The sequence below is a fragment of the Mastacembelus armatus genome, chromosome 23 (genome assembly GCF_900324485.2).
Source record: "Mastacembelus armatus chromosome 23, fMasArm1.2, whole genome shotgun sequence".
Taxonomy (NCBI): domain Eukaryota; kingdom Metazoa; phylum Chordata; class Actinopteri; order Synbranchiformes; family Mastacembelidae; genus Mastacembelus; species Mastacembelus armatus.
The window spans coordinates 9413298-9435366 of NC_046655.1; the positions used below are offsets into that span (position 1 = coordinate 9413298).

General features: G+C 39.8%; 2 protein-coding genes across 2 annotated transcripts in view; one reads left to right on the plus strand and one right to left on the minus strand.

The window, feature by feature from the left end:
* cacna2d4a (calcium channel, voltage-dependent, alpha 2/delta subunit 4a) overlaps positions 1-22069 on the minus strand; it is a 66924-nt gene that overhangs the window by 22393 nt on the left and 22462 nt on the right. The window lies entirely within an intron of this gene.
* lrtm2a (leucine rich repeat transmembrane protein 2a) lies at positions 639-21692 on the plus strand. Its single transcript, XM_026326415.1, has 7 exons — positions 639-766; positions 7385-7561; positions 17223-17452; positions 18014-18139; positions 18821-18909; positions 19448-19605; positions 20847-21692. Exons 2-7 carry the CDS (start codon positions 7492-7494, stop codon positions 21392-21394), a joined length of 1221 nt encoding a protein of 406 aa, XP_026182200.1. The 5' UTR covers positions 639-766; positions 7385-7491; the 3' UTR covers positions 21395-21692.

Sequence of the window (22069 nt, forward strand, 5' to 3'; positions counted from 1 at the left end):
GCAGCATACACTAATGTTACTATATTTGACAAGACACACACACATACACGCACATGCACAGACGCACACACACACATATTCTCCTACCATATGCACGACTGCACACAAAAAAGAAGAAGGGGAGGTGGTAGTGCGCACACACACACACACACACACACACACACTGCAAAGATAGCCCTGAAGTGTACATGTGTGGATAAACACACACTCCGACGCGTGCTGAGTGCAGGAATCACAAACATAGCGACACACAGAAGGGCTAGAGTGTGACGCCAGCAACCTAACGCCGTTGTCTCTCTTTCTCTCACACACTCACGCCTCTCAGACTCACACGGCAGCGCACAAGCCAGCGAGCAGGACGGCACTGGACGTATCATACAGACAGGGAGCAGATCTGAAGAAAAGGATTAACTCTCTCCAGCCCCAACCCTTTAAGGACCTTATCCTCTCTTCCTTCCTCTTGTGTCTGTAAGCCTCTCTTCCCCTTTTCACAATTCTCTGGTGAGTTGAATGAAAGCCAGGGAGCTTGTCTCTATACAGGAAGAAGGATTACTTTTACATTATTCATTTGACCAGGATCTTGAATGTATGGATTTTTTTAACTGAAGAGGTTATAGTTTTTCTTCAATATTTTATCCTTTTCGAGATTTTTGATCATTCTGTCTTTCTCCAAGCCTTTTTAAAATTTTGGGGATATTTTTGTTTGGGGGATGGCCGAAGGCAAGAAGCTATAAGGCTGGTGCTGTCTGAGATATTTGGTTAAAAGGTAAGTCTGTTTGTGGTGTTAGTTCTCCTCACTCACTCACACACCCACAAACACTCTGTCTCTCTCTCTCTCTCTGTTCAGTTCAACGAAACTAGTCCTCATCTGAATTTACAACTGGAATAAAAGATGAAAAGTAGAGAGAGAGAGAGAGAGATAGACATGCCTTTTTCCCCACAAACAAATGGGCATTTTGATGGGTCTAAAGGTGCATGCTGTGAGGAAGGGGATGCTGAAAATGTCAGCTCTTAACCTGTTTCCTGTATACACACACACACACACAATATGCACATTTGTGGAAATTTTTGGGCTGTGGTTTTAGGGCAAAGCTTGCAGAGATGGTCAGTGGGAAAAGGTGAGAGCAACGGTAATTTATTCACACAAAAAATAAACGCATATGATTCATGTGAGATTGAGTCTGACACAAATGTTGTTGAATTATTTTTTTTACAGCTAAACACAAATAAATATTTCAAGTGGTGTATGTAAGACTTCAATATGCTGCATGGCTAAAATATTTGAAATAAACAACATACCTTGTCAGGCATAAATAGTAAACAAATACTGAATGTGATGCTACAGTATATAAGGCAATGGCATTTTTTTTACTCCTTGTGCTAAAACTTGTGTGTTATAGAAACTCCGTGTGTTGTCTGTGTGTAGAAAACCTCATGATGCACAATCTGCTGGGGTCCGCCCTAGTTGAGGTTAATCTGGTGCAAGTTGCATAGACATTTTTTGGCACAGGCAATGTTAATATACCAGAATAAATTACATTAGGCACTCAAACATGTCATCTCATTCATTCCAGTGTATGCTGTTCACCCAGTGAAAATGCCAAAAAAAAGTTTCAGTCTCTTCCAGCACCCATGCCAGTGCAATGTCAATGTCTTATTTTAAGCCACCACTCCAGCACTGCTGCACATTACAGTGCTATTGTATCTCTGGTGCTTGGTGTAGTTGATCACTAATGCACAGCACCCAGTGTAAGTACAAATACAGAAAATGTAATATAGAGTGATCTGCACTTAACTAACGCTTATATCCTAGATGTTCTCTGCTGTATATAATACAGTGTATTTATTGTCCAGTGATCTGCAAAGCAAAAATTTGCTGCAAGTTTGATTTGAGGCAACTTTATAGACAAAATTCACATAAAGGTAGCTACAGTGGTTTATTATATCTTTAATTAGAATATTAATCACAGAAGAAAGACTTTGGTGCTAGTTTCTGTCTTCTCATTTGACGACTTCTCTGACCTTCACAGTGTCCTATGACATTTCATCTTTTTGAAATCTTGACAGGTTCTATTGCATGGTATCATGTTGATGTGCAGTCTGATGCTCACTGTGCAGTTTGCTGCTGTTTTCACCTGCTGCAAAACACTTTGTAGACTCTAACCTTGTTTTAGAAGGTGTGATATGAGAGTCATTAACCTGTAACAGCTGCACTGTGATTATATGATGATGCACTGAGTGTGAGGCACTCCAGTGCCTTTCTACATCAGATACAAATTAAAGGGACTTGCCTAAAAATATACATGCATTCTAACATAAACCCAGAGAAGTCAGTTAGAATCACTAACTGGTTCTATGGTTAGTGCAGCAGTTGGACATGTCTGCTAAAACACCTTAGACCAGTCTGACTGCTGTTCTAAAACTACTCAGTTATTTCCAGTGGGTGAACAGTCTGGGTGATATTATTGATGCACTTAACCAAATGACAAATTTTATAATCACACATCAGCGTTTTACGCCTAGCAACTACATCTTTGCTTAATTGGTGTAAAAAAAAAAGTTTATTTTACTGTAACAGTAAAGGTAAGTATAAGTATTAACTATAGGATAATAGTGTAGACCTAGAATGATGAATGGATACAGTACATTAAGGTACCCAACAAAAAACAATAGTAATTATAATACTGTAAGAGCAATATTTTAAAAAGAATTGAAAAAATACATCCTAACATGGTATACAATTAAAATGTAATGAACATAATGAAATAAAAATGAAATACAAAATAAAATAAAAATGTTCCTATTTGAGCCATAACTTTCTAAGTTTCCAATTAATCTCTCAAGATTCATTAAAACATAAAAAATCTTAAGATAAATCATATTTTGTCCGTGAGAGTTTTCTCGTATAACAGTATATGCCTAGCAGATGACCTCTACACTATGCATGTCTGTGTATGTTTGTACATTACTGTGCTTTTAGGCACATGCACACAGCATGTGTTTATGTACAGTAACTGCATACCATGTAACTATATATCTACACATATTTTTGCACCATGTTCTTGTCAACACATGACTATTTATGCAGCTATCGGTATGTGCTTAGATGTGTGTAATGTGTATGTGTGTGTGTGTGTGTGTGTGTCTGTGGGTGTTTGTCTGTCCTAGGCTCTCCCCTCATCTTTGTAAGAAAGCCATTAAAAATTGATTTAGGGAGCTTGGCTGCCTCTCTCTGCCTTTGTTAGCAACCTGCAATGTTACACACACTTATGCACCTACACATATCCTTGTATGTTATTATGACTTTTCATTCATTTTTCCTTTTTATTGTAATTTATGGTTTGTTTTGTCAAATAATTTGACACTGAACGACCCTTTACATCAGCCAAGTGCCAAATGCCAATGTGTGTGAGTGCATGTGTGTATGTGTAAAGAGCGAGTTAAGGGCACAGCTGAAGGGGAATGATTGGGCTATGTGTGTACGACTGCGATGTCACTCATTCAGGAGCCAGACACCCACATTTAAATATGGAGAAGCACACATAGACAGACACACACGTACCTTTACATTTGGATATCTGTCCTCTTGTATGCTGGTGGATTTCAATTTAGTAGCAAATTGAACAGAATTACAGCCATTTTGATTAAAAAACTATTAGTCAACCCCAGTAGGCCCATCACAAGGAAGATGAAATACTCTGAAAGCAGGCGTATGTGGGAAAATCATGCAAAAAGGTACACTGTTGTCCATTTACTGAATTAATTCTATTCATGCTCTTTTATTTACTTTATCATAGGGGGCAATGATGGGGACATTTGCACTAGCAGTGGCTGTGTTAGCCGGACCATAAAATAATTATTTGTCTAGCAATAGTTAGTGAGCCATACTATCCACACCATCATGGTTAAATTATTTCACAGACTTTAATGGAGAGCAATGATCATGGCAAATGTTTGCACTGACAATGGCTTATCAAGATCACAGCATATACATTGGTCAAGCTTTAGTGGAAAAGAGAAGATTACCATTATTTTTTTTTTTTCCTGCTTCTTCACTATGAACATATATATTGCATCACAATATATATGAGAAAACAGCCCAGCCTGACCACTCACAGTTAATAATCTCTACTTGCTATCTAAGCCCGCAGGTGTGTGGTTCCATTTTTAAGGAAATGCACAAGGGAGCACTGTAAGAAGCCTTTGCAACACCCTGTGGTTTATAAATCGGGCTTGAGTGTGGATAGAAAGCAGTTAGTAAAAGAAACAAAATGAAAAAATAGAGCATAAAGAAGAGAGAGAAGAGTAGATAAGCAGAGGAGGTGTTACGCAATTCATTAAAATGCAGGGCCACAAACAAGTATTTATGTGTGTGCACAAATGTGAGCATGTGTCTGTGTGTAGATTTTGGCTCCCCATGTGTCCAGGTCAAAATGGTAAAAAAAAAAATAAAATAAAATAAAATAAATAAAGCTGGCAGGCTGCTTGCCATAACCCCACCCACTTAATATGATGGGAAGTGATATGCAAACAGTAACATCTGGCTGCGAAGGTGATCGGCTACACTTCAAATACATAATTTAAAGTTCAATTTCACAATTCAGGAAATTTTGGCATATTTTACCATTTTTTTGATAAATTACATTTTTTTTCTTGTTTAATTTTTAATTGTTTATTATTTCTGCCTTTTTCATCAACCCCCATTTCCTTCCAAGACAGCATAAAAAACAAAAAGGAAACAGCAATCAGTGAGATGTGAAAGAGAGGCCAAGAATCAATGTTCACTACACATATATGCTTTGTCCATTATTTTGTGTCATTATTATTTCTTCTCATAATGTAACTCACTGCTCGTCACCAAAATAAATATACGCAAATTCATGAATCATTTGACAAATGGCCTACATGAATGTGTTGCTCTTGCAAAAAACATCTTATATTCCACAACACAAACAGCTCCACAGTGCTACCATATTAGTCTTGAAAAAAATTCAAACTACCCAGAAAACTGAAAAAGAAAAACATGTACAGTTTGAAGAAGTAGATGTAGAGATAGGAAGTTACCCAAATTCCTTGGGTTCCTTCCATTTCTCATTTGTGATTCTGAATTTTTCAAATAAGCTCATGTGTTAATTTAAAAAGAACAACCCACATTTCCCAGCAGAGCCTGGCTAATGTGACTTTAATCACATGCAAAAAATCCATCTGCTGAATATCCTTGGTACAAGCCTGTGTCCCTTTGTCCAGGAGAGAACGAGGCATGGAGAGGGAGAGACAGCATGGGAAAGATGGGAAGGAGAGGAAAAATGCTGAATGTTGAAAGATGAAGGTCATAAAGGAGAGAAAAAACAAGGACAGAGGAGGAGATGTTGCAAGGGGAGGAGGAAGTGAAGAAGCATGACATGAAGCGTATCAGAGATTAGTGAGAACAGAGTGTTTTTTTACATTTTGCTCAGTGTCTGACAGGTACTAATAGCAATAATGATAACACAAATAGGTGTTATTTGGGGCACACATACACAGTCACACTCAACATGCACGCACCAAAACAGAGGCACTGGAGGAGAATTTTAATGTTGCCCATGTTTAGCCATTGCACTTATTTTTACCTCCCCTTCTATAATGAAATTTCATGCCCTGCCTATATTTTCTTTTTATCCTTTGATTGCTTTATTTTTTCTATGCCTTCCTCCTTTGTTGTCACCATCTCTCTCTTATTTCACCCACCCCCCTCTTCCCTTCTCCTCTCTTTTAGTTTCCACTAACTTATATGTAACCTGTTGTCAGTAGGTTAAGGAACAGATTGATGAGTGTTACTGTTGGAGGTGACTGCAGTCTATCTTCATCTAGAGCCATTTATCATGTTTTCCTCTTCAGTCACTTCTACTTTATCCTCCTATAACTTTTAAAGTTAAAATACCTATTTAAGGTGATAGAGTGCACAGTTACCTAATTACTGCATACGTGCATAAATACACATTTACCATCATTCAACTTGATGTAAAAATAAGCCATGCAGGGAAAAACCTGTGCGTGTTTCTGAGTTTTTACCACAAAGAGCTAACCACTGAACAACAGCCTAATCTGATTAGTGCAATATTTCACACATTGCTGATTGGGTTTTGATGATACTTTGGGAAAAGATGCATTTCGCAGCAGCACTCCAGCGTTTTCAAAATTACACACTGATTGGCCCAGGGGATGCGAGTCAACAGTGTGCATCAGTCATGTGGTATTCAAGCTTCCAACGAGTTTCCTTCCATGGTAATTCCCCACTTGGAAAAGCTATTTTCACAGCTAGAACTCAACAGTGACATGAAGACTCATCTTGAATGGGGGGTATGTTTGATTCCACTGCTGTAATTCATATACTTAGTATTATCCACTTAGTACGCATACTCATTTTCATTAGTTTAATAGTTTTTATGTCTACCTGTTTCCATTAAGTCCATCTATCCAAATAATACAGCTAAATGATCAATCACAGTTAATACACTTACTCTCCACTAAACAAGATAAAAAACTAACTATATGACGTATTATGTTGTAGGTGTTTAAAACTGATTTGCAAAGGTGAATATGTCAATAACTTAGATTTCAGAGCTGGTGCAATTTATGAAATCATTTTGACAAAGTTATCCCCAAAACCTAGTTGTTGCTATTTATATATTCAGCAAAGAAATTGGAAAAGTGTTAGCAGTACTCTATCACATTCTGTCCCTAGTTGCCTTGCTCAAGAGTAGTTTGGCAAAATCTCAAACAGACACAATGACTCCTTTTTTCCCCACTTATTCTTTCTATTCCTCATTACTCTACTTGCTTTTTTACCTGCAAATCGGTCTGCATTTCCCAGATTTAGCCTTTATCCTTTTCTAACCACCATTTCTTTCCCATCTCTTTGTCTGTCTTTTTTTCCTTCTACCTGTGTCATTCTTGCTTTGTCTCTCTTTTTGTGTCAGTCTCTGTGCCAGACACTAGCAGTAGGGGGTCTGTCTGTGGGAAAGGCAAACTGATTGCGTAAACTGCCGAAGACACACACATTTATTATTTATGCCTATGAAATACCAGGGGGCTGTTTGTAATGCTTGTGCATACATACACATATACATAGACATATACATGCACGGACACGTAAATACACCTTTAATGTATGCAAGAAAGCCTTCACACAAACATAAACACTGCTGCTGTTTCAGCCTGCAATGCTGCTGATGTTTACGGGTGTGTTACGCATGTGTACATACACATTTAGTGTGTGTTAGCCCTTTGCAGTAACTTACTGATGTGAATGCACAAACAGGAGATAACTGCACTATTTCATGCTTTGTGTGTTCTATCAATATACCTATCTATTTACCTTACTTTGTGTTTTCTCTCTCCTCAGGTGTTTAAGCTTTTCTGAGTAGCCGCCCTAGAGGAGGCTATAGGCATGGCGGCTTGACCCTCCCATAGCCCCGCCCCTCTGACAGAGGAAGGCTGCAGAGCTGTGTCATGCCCCTCCACACCCACCCCCCCAGGGGCATCAGCCTGCCTGCATCTAGCACCCACTTGGCCAGACCTTGTGAGTCGAGAAAATTAAAAGCCAATCAAGGACAGGCAAAAGATGAGAAAAATTGACAAGTAGATGAAATGATGGTTCTCATAGTTGTCTATTCCTACTCTGCTTTAAGTTATTGCCATGTATTGTACTATTAACTATGCATGAAAACAGGAACACTGTTTTGACATCTGCTAATGTTAGCATGCTCAGTGTGCTTGAACAGACACACACATACACAAGGGATGATGGCACTGAGCATGCTGTGGCCATGTGCCAAACCCTCCATTGAAACGCCACGTTACTGTATGTATTAAGACAGCTAGTGGTAGAAACAAAATAGTGGGGAGAAAATAAAGAGACCTACAGGTTATCTGTCTGCCTTATCCAATTTACCTTCTTCCTTCCCTTCCTTCTGCCTTTTCCATTTCTTTTTTTTCTCCTTACTTTTCCTTTCCTCAACTATTCTCCCTCCCTCTTCCTTTCATTTCCTGTCTATTTTACTCCTCCCTATTTCCATGTCTCTTCTTTCAGCCCCAAATCTTCCCCCCGTTTCCCCTACCATGGGTACACTCATTCAAGACAAAAATCCATCAGAAGTCGGGTGGCATAGCAACAGATACGACAGCTGCATGCATGCATGTGTGTGTGCCGTAGATTAGACAGAGCAGTGGATGGATCCTGCTCTCTGAGATATTGCAGACACTTTTTCAGCTAATAGGCAAACACGAAGCTCCTTTCCTGCAGTTGTTCCATCTTGTGATAAACATCCAACAAAACATAAGGATACACACATAGGAAATGAATGAATTCATTTTTTTTAAATGGCATTTTTGTCTTCCTGTTGCAGAGGTATTGTTCCAGAGGTCTCTGGCAAAAACGCCCCCACAAACTGCTGTGTAACACCGAGAACACTAAATAACAGGGCAACACTTTCTGTCAGAACCTCCACACACCCACACGGCACCTCTAAGTCAATAGATATACCTCCCTGTGGGCCACTCAGCTTCCCTCTGTCTCCTTCTCAACACCTTTTATTGCTTCCTTTCTCTCTTAACCTGTCCTCTACTTTTTGTTCATCTGTCCCTCCATCTCGGCATAAAATTAAGGTCCCCTCTCTGTGTATTTCATCAAGTTATAGCACTATAAATATTACATTAAGCCTTTTAGGAACAGAAATTCATGAAAAAAGCTCTCTGCCCGTCAATACATATGTGCTCCCTCACATTCGATGTAGCTACATTATTTGCATCAATGTATCAGTATTGCCGAGACAATGTCTTTTTCACCTCAATTCAATATATTGACACAAAATGTGCATTATCAATACTGCCCAGCATAAACAGGTGTGTTCTCTGTCTCTCACTTTTGCCTTATTTCCCTTGAAAAGCTTGGAAGCTCTCTAATCTCTGCTGTTACTCCACACATGCTGTCATACACACTCACACACAAACATATTGAGTCACTGGAAGACACATATTAAAGGAGTAAAAAGGGTTAAGCATCCCATCAAACCAGAGGCAGAAAATATGTCAGACTATTAGAGCATCAATCATCGAGGATAAGTTTCCTTCCATTGCTGATGAACTTCATTTAGAAATCAAATATGATGGACGGGACACAAAAGATGTGTGCTGTGCTGAATCTGTGCAAATCTATGAAACTGCACAACTCAAAGTTGTGCTTACAGGCTATAGCAAGAATTTCAAGAAAACACATCAAAAAATGGAAAGTGTTTTTCCAAGTGTTAGCATTCTTCAGTGTCAGCTAGTGTTGGCCTTATGACTATGATGGAGTTTTGCAGCCTACATGGGCCAGAAATTGATATGACATTTCTGAAAGGTTGTGGATGATGTTTTATGGGTGTTTTCAAGTGTGGAAGCCAATTTGAAGAATTGTGGCTGAGAGTAAACTCTATTGTATCAAATGATCAATAAATGTCACGGTTTAATGCATAATTTCTTTGTCACCCAAAACATCAAGATTAATCAAATGTTTTTGTAATTGGTAGATGTTTTTAAAATGTTTTCTGAAAGTATTGTTATTTTTCTTCTGTATATCCAAGCAAGTGCAAAAACAAACAGCCCCAGGTGTGATGAAAGGGAGACTGATGGAATAAAAAAAAAGCATAAATAAAAATAAAAAAGTTTTAAAATGGCTTAAAGTCAGCAAAAAGACAAGCGAAGTGTAAAAACAATAAGGTGGAGAACATGAAATGTTAGTGACAGAAAGAGTGAGACAGAGGAAGCAAAAAAAAAAAAAAGGAATCTGTGGGGAGCCCAAAGGAGGAGGGAGAGAGATGCGAGATCAAAGCAGTGCAGTGAACGAGAAAAGACAGTGAGGAAAACGATGAAGGAGGAGAGGTGTGAGAGGAGAACAGAGGTCTATGAGCTACACACAGACCATATGGTGCCTCCAAGCTTCCACGATCCCAGCAGACTGTCTCATCTGACACAACATACAAACATTTACACACAAGCAGGCATGAATTCATTCCTATTTACACATATGTAAACACACAGACTGTAGCTTATCCAATCACATTGTGTGTGTATGTGTTTATGCACCTTGTTGCAGTCCTGCACAAAGGGAGAGGACGAAAAAGCAGTGAGAATTTATTTTTGAATGACGACCTAAAACACCAGCTAAGGTTAAAACATCTGGTTTGGAATGGAACCCTAACACAGTCATTTGAAGTAGCATTATTCTTGGAGTAGAGCTGTAATGTAGTGCAGTGACTAAGGGAATAGCACTGGCTTTGGAACAGAGCCACAGTCGTGCCACCCAGGCTGTACTGCAGTGAAAACTAACTCAGCTCTCAGGTTGGTAAATTGACTGTTTAACACTGCTTTAACTCTTTAAAGACATTGTGAAGTGTAGTAAGAAACTAAATTCATCACCGGGTGGTTAACAGTTGCTGGCACCTTTGAACCCTGCTGTTGTGTTGTTTTTGGCATGAAGCCACAGCAGTGCACCACAGTGTGAGTATATATGTGCAGAGTTAGGTTTGGACTTGCACCTGAGTCCTTCACATAGTGTTATATGAGACCTGGAGTTAAAAAGAAACTATAATGACAGTTTGTTGGCAAGCATGTATGCAGTCAGTGTGTAATCAATTTCTATTTTAATGTAACTGATAGTTACTTTATGAGGTGGGATTTAAAGGCATAAGCACTAATTTCTAGTCAGTTCATTTGGGGGGGGTTTATAGTACTATTCTGTCTAGGAACTTCTGTCTGGGAGCTGTGGCTTTGACTTCTGACCCATTCAGTGGTGATTTCATGTCTTGTCTACAAGTGTCATGTAGGAGTTACAACATTCCTATTGCTGAGGTGACCTTGTAGTAGGTCGAGCAGTGCGTGGTGCATGCACCACTTTTGTTTTCCATTGTCTTTTCACCCGTTTATTTGGTGCAGGTACAACAGGAATGCACCAGATCAAACACACAAAACATGGTCCTGGCCCATTTTCAAAGGACATTGGCCGGGATAAGTCTGGATAATCCTCAGCACCACAAACAGCGCTGCTCCAGTTCAGCACTCACAGAACGCCACTGATACAATATTATACAGAAAGTAAGTCCAGCCTAAGGCTGATATGCTATGATGATCATAGTGTGGCCAATGCCTGACAGAAAGTAGTCCTTTACTTACTAAATAATTCTGGAAAATGGCTGATAATGGTCCTGGACAATGTAGCCATTTAAGATGTGCTCGATTTGTCCACGAGCCTCTGAAAAGGGCATCCAATTAGCAAGATAAGAAATCTCAAGCACTGTACAACCATGTCTAATATTAGGACGAGACCTACTACATATTCCACTTCTATCTCCTCTAACCATCTATAAAAGTACAGTTTGCAGCACATGTCAACTAAACACATCATGACTACTCATAAATGTCTGTATGTGGTCTGTGTGTGCACACACATTGGATCAATACCATCTGTTCATCCATCCCTTCTGAGGAATGAGTGGGCATACTTTATGACCTGTCACAGATCCAAGGCGGAATCTATCCTATTCTAGTCACATTGGTGTGGATGTGACATCAAAAGTCAAGCATCCTTCCTTTTCTCTAGTTTTGAATGTTTTTAACAGAAATTGATGCAGCATCCAGCGATAAGATTACCAAAGTGTGTAGTAGTAGAATCTGTTTATCAGCCACTTATTTCCCATTTATTCCTATCCCTTTACCTCTCACATGTTTGTCTAACTTGTCATTCCTGATAATTAATAGCCACTATCACATTTTGTGTGAACAAATTTTGTGCATCATGTAGAATTCATCACAGAAGAAATGAAGAAAGAGACTGGGAGAGCGTATGTGGGAGAAAAATGCAGAACAAGAGAAGAACTAAAGTCAACAGAGAGGGGAGAAAATGAGAGTTAATTGGAGGCAATCAGAAAGACAGAAGCAGTACAGTAGGCATAATACATAAAAATCAAGAGCTTGGAAAAAGGCCATGTCTCTCCCTTCTGCTCCTCTCCTCATCACACTGTCAGCAGGAGTACAGCCTAAGCCCATACACAGTGCTCCTACTTATCCTCAACTGATGTACGTGTGTGTGTGTGTGACCATGTCTTCTTCTTTGTGAGTAATGTAGGTTAAATGCTGGGATTTGATGCAAACCACAAACTTCTTCCCCTATCACTTCTTTCTTTATAACATCATCTACAGCACTTTGTTGCTACGGTAACACAGCACTACCTTGTGAGTGTTGAAATGATGTGGGGATACTGCTGAGACCTTGACATTGTATGCGTGTGTGTTGCATATGATTCTATAGTTTTTATGCTGAGCCTTAGACAGAAACACCTTGCACCTAGTGAAACACTATGGAGATTTAAATACACACAAGCATCCGATGCAAGCACACACAGAGACACAAAAACACACACATTGGCTGGCTATTTTCCATCTGCTAACGAGATGAGCTCTCCGGTTACAGTGGAGCCTCCGACAAATAAGACAGATGCTGTTGTAGAAAACCAGGCTAGATAGTGTATTCATCAGTGTATCAATCATGTCTCTTCTAAGCACTTCCACAAATATCTCTGACATTTAGTGTAGTATTTTGACATCAGGTAAACCACAGAAAAACCTCTTCAATAAATACCTTGATGATTTTGGTTGAGACTAACTAACTTTCTGTCTTTTATGTGAGACAACATATTTTCACACTGAACACATTCAGGGAATGTGGTATATGTGAAGGCATACTGTTGTATCAGGTATTGAGTGCCACAGGAATTAGACCTAAACTCTGACTCCTGTGCCCTGTGAAACATTAAAGAGTTAAGAAATACAAATGAGTGGAGGGCAGAATGGAGGACAGCTGGCCTTTCTAGTAATAAGATAGCACCAAGTCTGCCGCTTGCATGGAAAACAGTTCGTCCCCTGGAAACATGCAACTGTTCAGTAACAGAAGTGCCCGTGGGGATGACTTCATAGCTGGGTCCAGTGTCACTCAGGGGCCCCTGGATATAAACTTACAGACAGCTGAGGCCCTGGAGTTTTTCTGTGGGTTGCCTAGGGGACACATCATATCACAAGGTTTATCGTACAGTTATCTGATACCAGAGGTTAGTTTAGTCTAGTTTAGGGTTTGTGTCTATGAAGGGGACAAACAGTAAGAACGACACTCTTGGTTCTGTGTGCACGGACTGTGTGTTTGTAGATGAGTATTGTAATACTAAAACCATGAACAAGTAGAGAAGCTAAATAGGCCCACAAAAGCATATATCCTGACAGCTAATTATCCAGTTTAAAAGATTAAAAAAAAAGATTTAAAGTTTAAAGATTACTTCAAACTAATGTCTCATTTCCACCTTTTTACAGCTTCAAACACACGTGAATACACATACACGTGCGGACACACACTGGGACTGTAAAAAACGCCTGTCAGTACCCGTGCCATTTGCCAGAAGCTTAGAAGTATCATCCAGCAGAATGTCATTTTAACCAATAGCTCTTATCATTCGGTGTGATTAATACGCCATATGAAAGTAACAGGAGAAATTCTTCATTGTTTACTTCACAGTGTATTAGGAATGTTCTGTAGCAAAAAAAAACAAAAAGCAAAACACAAAAACATGTTTTTCTTTAAAAAGAATTATAAATAATTATAAAGTCAAATACATGAGATGAAGACAGCAAGAATTCAAATGATCTAGTGTTACATTTTCTGGCATGTTATTTTAAACCAACTGATAATTAATATTGCCAAATCTTGGACTGCTTGGAGTGTAAACTGTCACTTCTAACAACGACATGGTGGTGTTAGTGTTCTCATTTGAAATATAGCTCTCAGAGAAGTCTTGCTTCAATCAAAAAGGAACATCTTGTGGCATTCTAATGCTTGTCTCAGTTTGTTTCCCATCACTGAGGGCATTGGCAGCCTGCATTTGCTCAAAATGTTAACACTTTTACAGCATGTGTTTGAGAGTTCTTATAAAAAGTTTAGACTGAAGTCTGTCTGGACTGAATTGAATAGAACCACTTTAACCTATTTGGACTGAACCTCCCTATATTCCTTTGACTGTGGCTGAACATTTTCCTTCTGGTTTGGCTACATGGAGCACCACAGCAGAGAGGATTTGGAGCTGCTAAAATAAGCCAAAACAACAACTACCTCCTCCACAGCAGCAGCTAAAACCACTCATAAATGTTAGAAGATAGGCCTCAGCATGGAGGAAGGGTGGGGTGGGAGGGGGAGAACTGGAGTTATAACAGTAACAGAGGGAGAAGAAGGCTACTTTTGCAAATTACAATCCATATCACAGACTGAGTGATATGAATGATGTACAAAGATGACAACAATTTGAAATCTGACAGAATATGAGGGTGAAGCAGCAAAATAAACACACCTCTCTCTCTGGCTTTCATTCACTCTCTCTCTCCTTGGGATAACAGTGCTTCTGCATCTGAGCCACACTCCTCTCACAAATCTCCTGCACGCCTGTACCTTTTCATATCTTTTATAGAAAATTCACAGTCACTGTAAAGCAAAATCCACAGAGAGCACGACTGAGCTGCTGCAGTGAAAGATCGGCCTTCTGAAGCATTTCCACTACAAAGTATGACAGCACAGGATACTTTAAAATCTCTCCCTTCATCCATTGATAAAGTGGAGTTAATTTTTCCTAGAGATTAGGATTATGCTGTAGGACTGAGCAGAGAGGATAATGGATACAGGAATAGGAGAGAGTTCTCAGGCAGAGAGCTTTCTTACAAGGGCAGTCTTTTTTTCTGAATCTCTTTGGTTCAGAATGTAAAATGGGACAGTGTCCTGGTTGAGAGAGGTCATGTTCTGTCTGGCAGGTAAAAACTGTCTAAGAAGAGATGCTATTTCTAGACTGTTGTCAGTGTTTATTTTCAGGACTATACTATTTCAAAAAGGTCTGAAGTCAGTATTTGCACAGTTGCAGTTAAAAAAAATACATAAAATTACACTGACATGTTGCATAAAAAACTGCTCTGCAATTGTATTTAAACCAAAATTTCTCATTCTCAACTCTAATTCAGCGTTATTAACTGAGAGAATTTTGAAATTCTACAATTAAAAACGATGTGTAAATTAATAATGGCTGAATTCCACTTATCTGCTTCCAAATTGAGATCCTAGTATTGTTTATACTGTCTCATTATCACACTGTCGCACTCATGGGACACTTAAATGGAACAGAATCATTGTTAATGTTTGTGCTATGACAAAATAGATCAAAACAAATCAAAATGTTTCTTACTTTCATGTTCTCAATACAGAAATATCTTGTTAAAATACTCTTATTACACATTAACACAAAGTTCATGATCTATACACTGGTTAAACAGTAACTTCGAAATTTGATTCATACTAGAGGTCTATTAAGGACCATTTTAAAGGGAATAAAACATCATCTCAACTCTTTTCACTGCACTGTATCAAATTTCAGATTTTATCACTGATGAGATACAGAGGCCCTGAGGAAAGTTCTTGAGAACAATGATATGACTTTCATTATGCAATCACTCATATCTTTGTTTTATAAATATTTCACAGAATGGACTGGCCAGTAAAGGGCTGTTTCATAGAGTTTCATCACATTAAGACCGAGATAGCCTGTATGCGTGGTGAAAGGGAATTTAGTCTTGATTATGAGTGAGAGAAAAAATAGAGAAAAAATGAGAAATAAAGCAAATGTGGACAAAAACAGATGGACTAAAAGGAAGAGATACCACAGCAACAGGGAGTGGGCGAGACACAGTGTGACAAAAGGCAATGGCACACTGAGAAATAGATGCTAATGACATTCAGATGATGCAAGAAATAAAAATCTGCTACTGAGGAAAAGAGTGTTGTCAGGAAGTAAAAAGTGCTGTTTCTGGAATTTAGACTGAGATTTCTTAATATCATGCTTTGTTGGTGTTTAATACACATCCATGCACAGATGCACAAGCTTATGCACGACACACACGCTCACATACACACAGCAAGATAAAGCATAAGTTGTGTTAATAAGCCATTGGATAGAAACAAAGTCAGCCACTATAACAAGACACTGAGGGAATACAGAGTAGTGCTGAGAGACCCGAAGTGAAAGACAATGAGAAAGATAAAGAGAGCCAAGTGGGAGGGAGAGAATTACAGGGTGGAGAAAGGGACAAAGAGATGCAAATAAAGACGGCCATAGAAACAAATAAAAATGCAAAAGAATGAATAAAAAAGCCTTACTTAATTGATGCCATGAGAAAATGAGCAAAAATTTAAGAAATAATTAACTAGTGATGGAGGAAAAAACAGGCAGCCCTGAAAACATGAAATCTGAAAAAAGAAAAAGGCTAAAATGGAAGAAACAAAGATAATGAGTGGAAATGATAAAATGACTACAGTATACAGGAAAACAATTAATAGAAAAAAGGACAAAACAGAAGGGATTTCCCTCACGAGTGTCACTAAAGAGACTGCTGTGAGATGCACAAACCATACACAAAGCAGACAAAGGAAAAGGCAGACACGCTAGTTCAGAGAAAGAAAGAAAACACACACACAGCTTTTTTTTTTTTCAGCTGTACGGGCGACTGTGCTTTGTGACTGTGCAGGAAAGACTGATGCCATGGAAATACCAGCCAGAACACACACACAGAGGGACAATTAATACTGTATAACTAGTCTGCATGTTCTAGTTCTGCTGTGATGTTTTAAACATGTCTTTCAGTTTTCACAGTGGAAAATCTTAATCAGACGAGCAAAGAATCGAAAAATCTGTAAAGTTTAAGCATCTATAAAACATCCAAGTTGTAGAATGACATGGCAGAAAAGTAAATATCCTGTGTAATTCCAAGTCTGAATCTGAGGCCACAAACACTCAAGATAGTTGTGGTCTCTACTTCTGTTACTCCTCTTTGTACATACTAACAAAATTTACAACAACCTGACTGATTGACAGGCTACTAATGGACAGTCAGGCAGACCATGTGTCTGACAGTCTCACTGTTACAAGGATTCTTCAGATTCATTTGAAATTGTAATTTCCACTTAAAACTCTACCATCATTTTTGACATTACAGTTTCTGCATCTGCTTATTTTCCTTCCACTTTCTCTCCAGTCCCTCTGTTGTACTAATCACTAAAAGGCTAATTAAAAGGAGGGCCTAATTAACCATGTCTTTCTTTCTTCTCTCCTAACCCGTTTCCTCCTCAGCCTTCCTCTGTGTCCTCTGTCTCCTGGCAGTGCTGCTGCCACCAGCCTCCTCCTGCCCTCCTCCCTGTGTCTGCTCCACAGACAGCCTGGTGGTGGACTGTGGGGGCCGGGGACTCTCCTCTTTGCCTCCCCTACACCTCCTGCCTCCGGGGAGCCGCTCTCTCCTGCTAGCCAACAACAAGCTTGCCTTGCTGGGAGCCTCTGCCTTCGCTAACCTCTCCTCTCTGGAGGTCTGCAGCATATTGTTTATTGTTGTCAGTGAATTTTTCTTGGCCTAACAGTTAAACATATTGTTGTATACTATAGCATTCTGAGCTGACCTTCCACATTCTGAGCTTTTCAGACAACTTAGTATGAAAAACATAACAGTAAACAATAATAGACAGTTGCCATTGACAGTTACTCAGTCTGAGGTAAAACAACCTCATTGTCATCGCTACACCATCTGGCTGTTTTTTACTTCCACTTTTAAATTTTAATACTACTGTATGCTATTTATTCAATTTACAGTTAGAAAGTAATATAAAGCACATCTTAATGTTAACTTATTTAAGTGTTAACTCATGCATTCTCAATTATTTCCTTCTAGAAAAACCGTACTTTATATCACTGCATATGAAAATAGGCTGAAAGTCAACTCGCCAATTGGATGACAGTTTGCTGTCACACTGCTGTCCACTGTAAATTTGTAACCCGTGATTTTTACACTTTTAAACCCATCCACCCATTTCACTCGATGGCCTCTCAGAAAGGGCCTGATTCAGTGAAAATGTAATTTTGGTGTATTGTAGGAGCTGGACCTCTCAAATAACTACCTGGATAATTTACCAGCTGGATTATTCAGAGACTTGTCCAACCTGACAAGACTGACTCTGCACAACAATTCACTAACAGTTATGGACAGAGAGCTCTTCCAGGTAAGAACTGTTTACAACACCTGGTACAGTACAATAGTTAAATTTACTAGTAAGATGAAAGACCCTTATTTCAGGTGAGAAACACAAAATAAGTATTCAAAATTTTATAGCCTATTAAAACTCATGAAAGACTATCTCAAAAACAGGCAACATGCATGTTTGTCATGTATAGTGAGAAATTCTATCAGATCAGTCAATTGACAAAATAATATTTGAATAATATTTGAATAATGAAGGGAGTGCTGATACATTGTTTCATTTCCTGGGCGAGACTAAACAGACCCTGTTTAGGAGTCGAGCCAACCTGAGCAGGTATACTTAACAGACATCACTGGGCTCCCATCCAAGGGGTAAATTAATAATATACCATTTGCTCAACACTTTTATCTGAACCAAGGCAGTGTGTAGGATGAGCGTGTGTCATGACTTCATTTGAAACTCTAAATTAGCCCTTAGGCCAAATCATATGTGATTTGATCACAGTAGACTCCTAAGGGTTAAACAAGACCAGCCCATTAAATGGTACTAGCTGTCCCACTTGACATCAAAGACAGATGAAAATAATACAATGATGAGTTTTGTGGAGTGAGACAGAACATCACTTGAATGTAGCGTACTCTGAATATAGGTGCAAATTAGAACAAATAAGGAACAAGAAGAACTATCTTAATCGTTCTATAGGGTCTGGGGTCTCTTCAGAGTCTGGATCTCTCTCTAAATGGACTGTCGTCTGTTCCTGTGGGACTCCTGGATGAGTTGCAGAGTCTCAGGTAGACATTTACTGTATCTACACAAATACTGGCATGTTTTTCTCTAATGTTTGCTTTCAGACCACCAGGGCATCACTAGAGGACAATCCTATTTTCACATTCTAAACAATAAAACAATCCTACGATGAGACGGTCAACGCTCTTAGGCCAGCCTGAACTACTGTATGTCACAATCACAGTCCTGTTAGTTCAGAGCTACAATATATAAGAATAATGTCAGTATGAAATGGTAGAAAATGGTAACATTAAAAAGGAAATCTTATTTTTGGGAGCAGGAAGAATGAAGAAAGTGAATGTACTGTAATTTATTAGCAAGAGGCTGGCAATAGGATGGTAGATAATAAATAAAATGTGAAAAAGAAACATTTTCAGGCTGTATTGTTAGATGGAGATGGTAATTATTGCCCAATAGTGGCAGTATAGTGGATGAAAAGGCTTTCATTGTTATGAGCTCCTTTAAATCAGTATCACAAGGATATAGTCTTCTCTTTTGTAGGAGTTGGGAGAATAGATGAATTTTCCTCAAATTATTCCACAGGTGGCTGTCTCTAGCAGGTAACAGGCTTCATGGTTTGGAAAGGGCAGCATTTGAGCCTCTTGCCAACCTACAACACCTGGAACTGGGACACAACCCCTGGGAATGTGACTGCAACCTGCGTGATTTCAAACACTGGATGGAGTGGCTACTGTACAGAGGTGAATGTCTGATTTGTTAAAGGAGCTACTGTATAAAAGGGGACATTTGATATGAAGTAGCAGATAGGACAAGAGGGCAAAGAAGGCATGAAGTATTGGTGCAGAAACTAGAGGATGCTAGAAAGATGTGGCCAGGTGTGTGTTTCCATTTGTGCATCCCTGTGCTTCTAGCTACATAATATAGCCGCATTGATGTGTGAGTGCACATTATCATGCTCATTGTGTGTTTCTGTGTACCCTGTGTCTTATCCACGTGTCTCGGCAGGCTGTTAGTACATCAGATAACCACAGCTGCTCTCGCTCTCTCTTCATGTGTAAAAATCTACATTCACCTCAGCGCCTCAGGCCTCAGCTGCCCTGCTAATGAAGCATCTCTTTTCTGCTCCATTCTTCTCTTTGCTTCATTCTGCTCTCTTCTGCTTTCTGGGCTCTAGTCTATCACTGAGTTCAGTACACTTCAGTCCGAGAGTGACACATGGCAGTTATGATAATTTAATAATCACCTGAGCAATGGAGAAAATTAGAACATGGCATTTTGTAGTTGAATGCATTACAGTAGCTGCTGAAAGGGCAGATGATACATGATATGTTATGGAAAGTAAGACAAAGCACCAAAGTGCGAAAAGCTTAGTGACAGCAGCCTGTGTTGACTTCTATCTGCTTCAAGTCACTTCTAGATGGGATATTTGCGGAGAGAAAGCTGTGTTTGCAGAGGGGATTCTTTTGTCACATGCTGAGATAAAAGCATCTGGGGGCTACATACCCATTTCCTCATGCTGTCTTTCTGTGATCCTCTGCCTTTATCTCACTGTTTCTGATGCTTAAAGTATCTAGGGGCAGAGATCATCGGCTCTCTAAAGTGCAAACTTAGGACAAATACAGTACTATGTGTGGAGACAAATGCAGATAGATAGATACCGCACCCTCCTGCAGCATGCGGGAATTAGTGACTCAGATATTTCTCTCGTCCAAACATACACTAGAGCTCTGCTGAAGCTAGGCATGTCATCTCATAAATTATAGAAGGGCTTAGTTGAGGCTATTGCCAACTTAGTCTAGGGGGCACAGCAAACCCAGTGTGTGTGTTAAGTGATGTATGACTCATCCTAGTGTTGGTTCAATCACCCTCCTCTCTGTCTTTTCTTCTCTCTCTGTTAATTGGTAGTGCTTAACAGGCATAAGGCATTTTATAATTGACCTCTCCATGTCCTTCTGCCTGCACCTCTTTCTCTCTCCATCAGGGGGGAAAGTGGATGCCGTGGAGTGCACGCTACCAAAAGACCTGCGTGGGCGAGACATTCGTGGCGTTCCAGTGGAAATGTTCAACTACTGCCTCCAACTTGAAGATGAGAACGGAGGAGGTGGAGGTGAGGGTTCCCGTTCTGGACATGGAGGTGTTCCTCCCTGCAGCAGGAACGTTCTTAACCCCAGTGGGGCAACACCAGTTTCTGACAACAGCGGCAACACTGGTGATGACTCCCCTTCACACACAGGAGGTGGAGGAGGTGGTGGTGGAGGTGGAGGTGGAGGTGTGGAGGCTCCCGGTGATTGTGCCCGCGCCCGCTACCGACCCGCAAGTGTGCGACGTGCCATTGGCACAGTGGTGATTGCTGGCGTGGTGTGCGGCATTGTTTGCATCATGATGGTTGCAGCTGCAGCGTATGGCTGCATCTACGCTTCTCTAATGGCCAAATACCAGAGAGAGCTGAAGAAGAGGCAGCCGCTGATGGGAGACGGAGAAGCAGATGCAGAGGACAGGGAGGAGAAACAGATCTCCTCTGTGGCCTAAAGGAGTAACAGGACACGGGACGAATGGCTCAAAGGATGAGGGGCTGGAAGGGGTGAAAATTAAAAGGGCTCAATGAGGAGAGAGATTGAAGAACTTGTTTTATGCACAGACAGATAAAATATACCTCCCTGTGATTCACAAACCGACACCTTTTTCCACTTTTTGTCTCTTTCTATTTTTTATGTTTTCCCTCTCTGTCCCTCTCTGTAGCGTAGTCCCTCACACACAAACCTTATCAGTTCCCTGATTTTCTCTTCCATTTGGAGCCATTCTCACTGCAGCATTTGTTACCAATCATCCCTCCAATTCGCCTACCAGCCACCTACTGCTGCTGAATTTATCATTCTATTGGCCAAGAGAAAAAAAATTATTTGGTACTTTCTATAGTATGAAACATATCATTTAAGCTGTTCAAGACACTCATAGTGTGTGGTGAGTCAGTATTTGTAGAACTGAATTCAATTTTCAGGGATTTACAGTATAAATGTTGGCAATTGGACAAAAATACACAGTAATAAGAAAATAACTGTGGTATTAGACAGTGCCTAGTGCTTACTTTGGTTGCATCTTTCTCCTCCTCAACCTATCCAAAGCCAGTAGTTCCTCCAAAAAAATGCCGGATCCCCGTTCAGGACACTTCACCCTTGTCTGGCCTTGTCTCAGCATAGTGCTTCT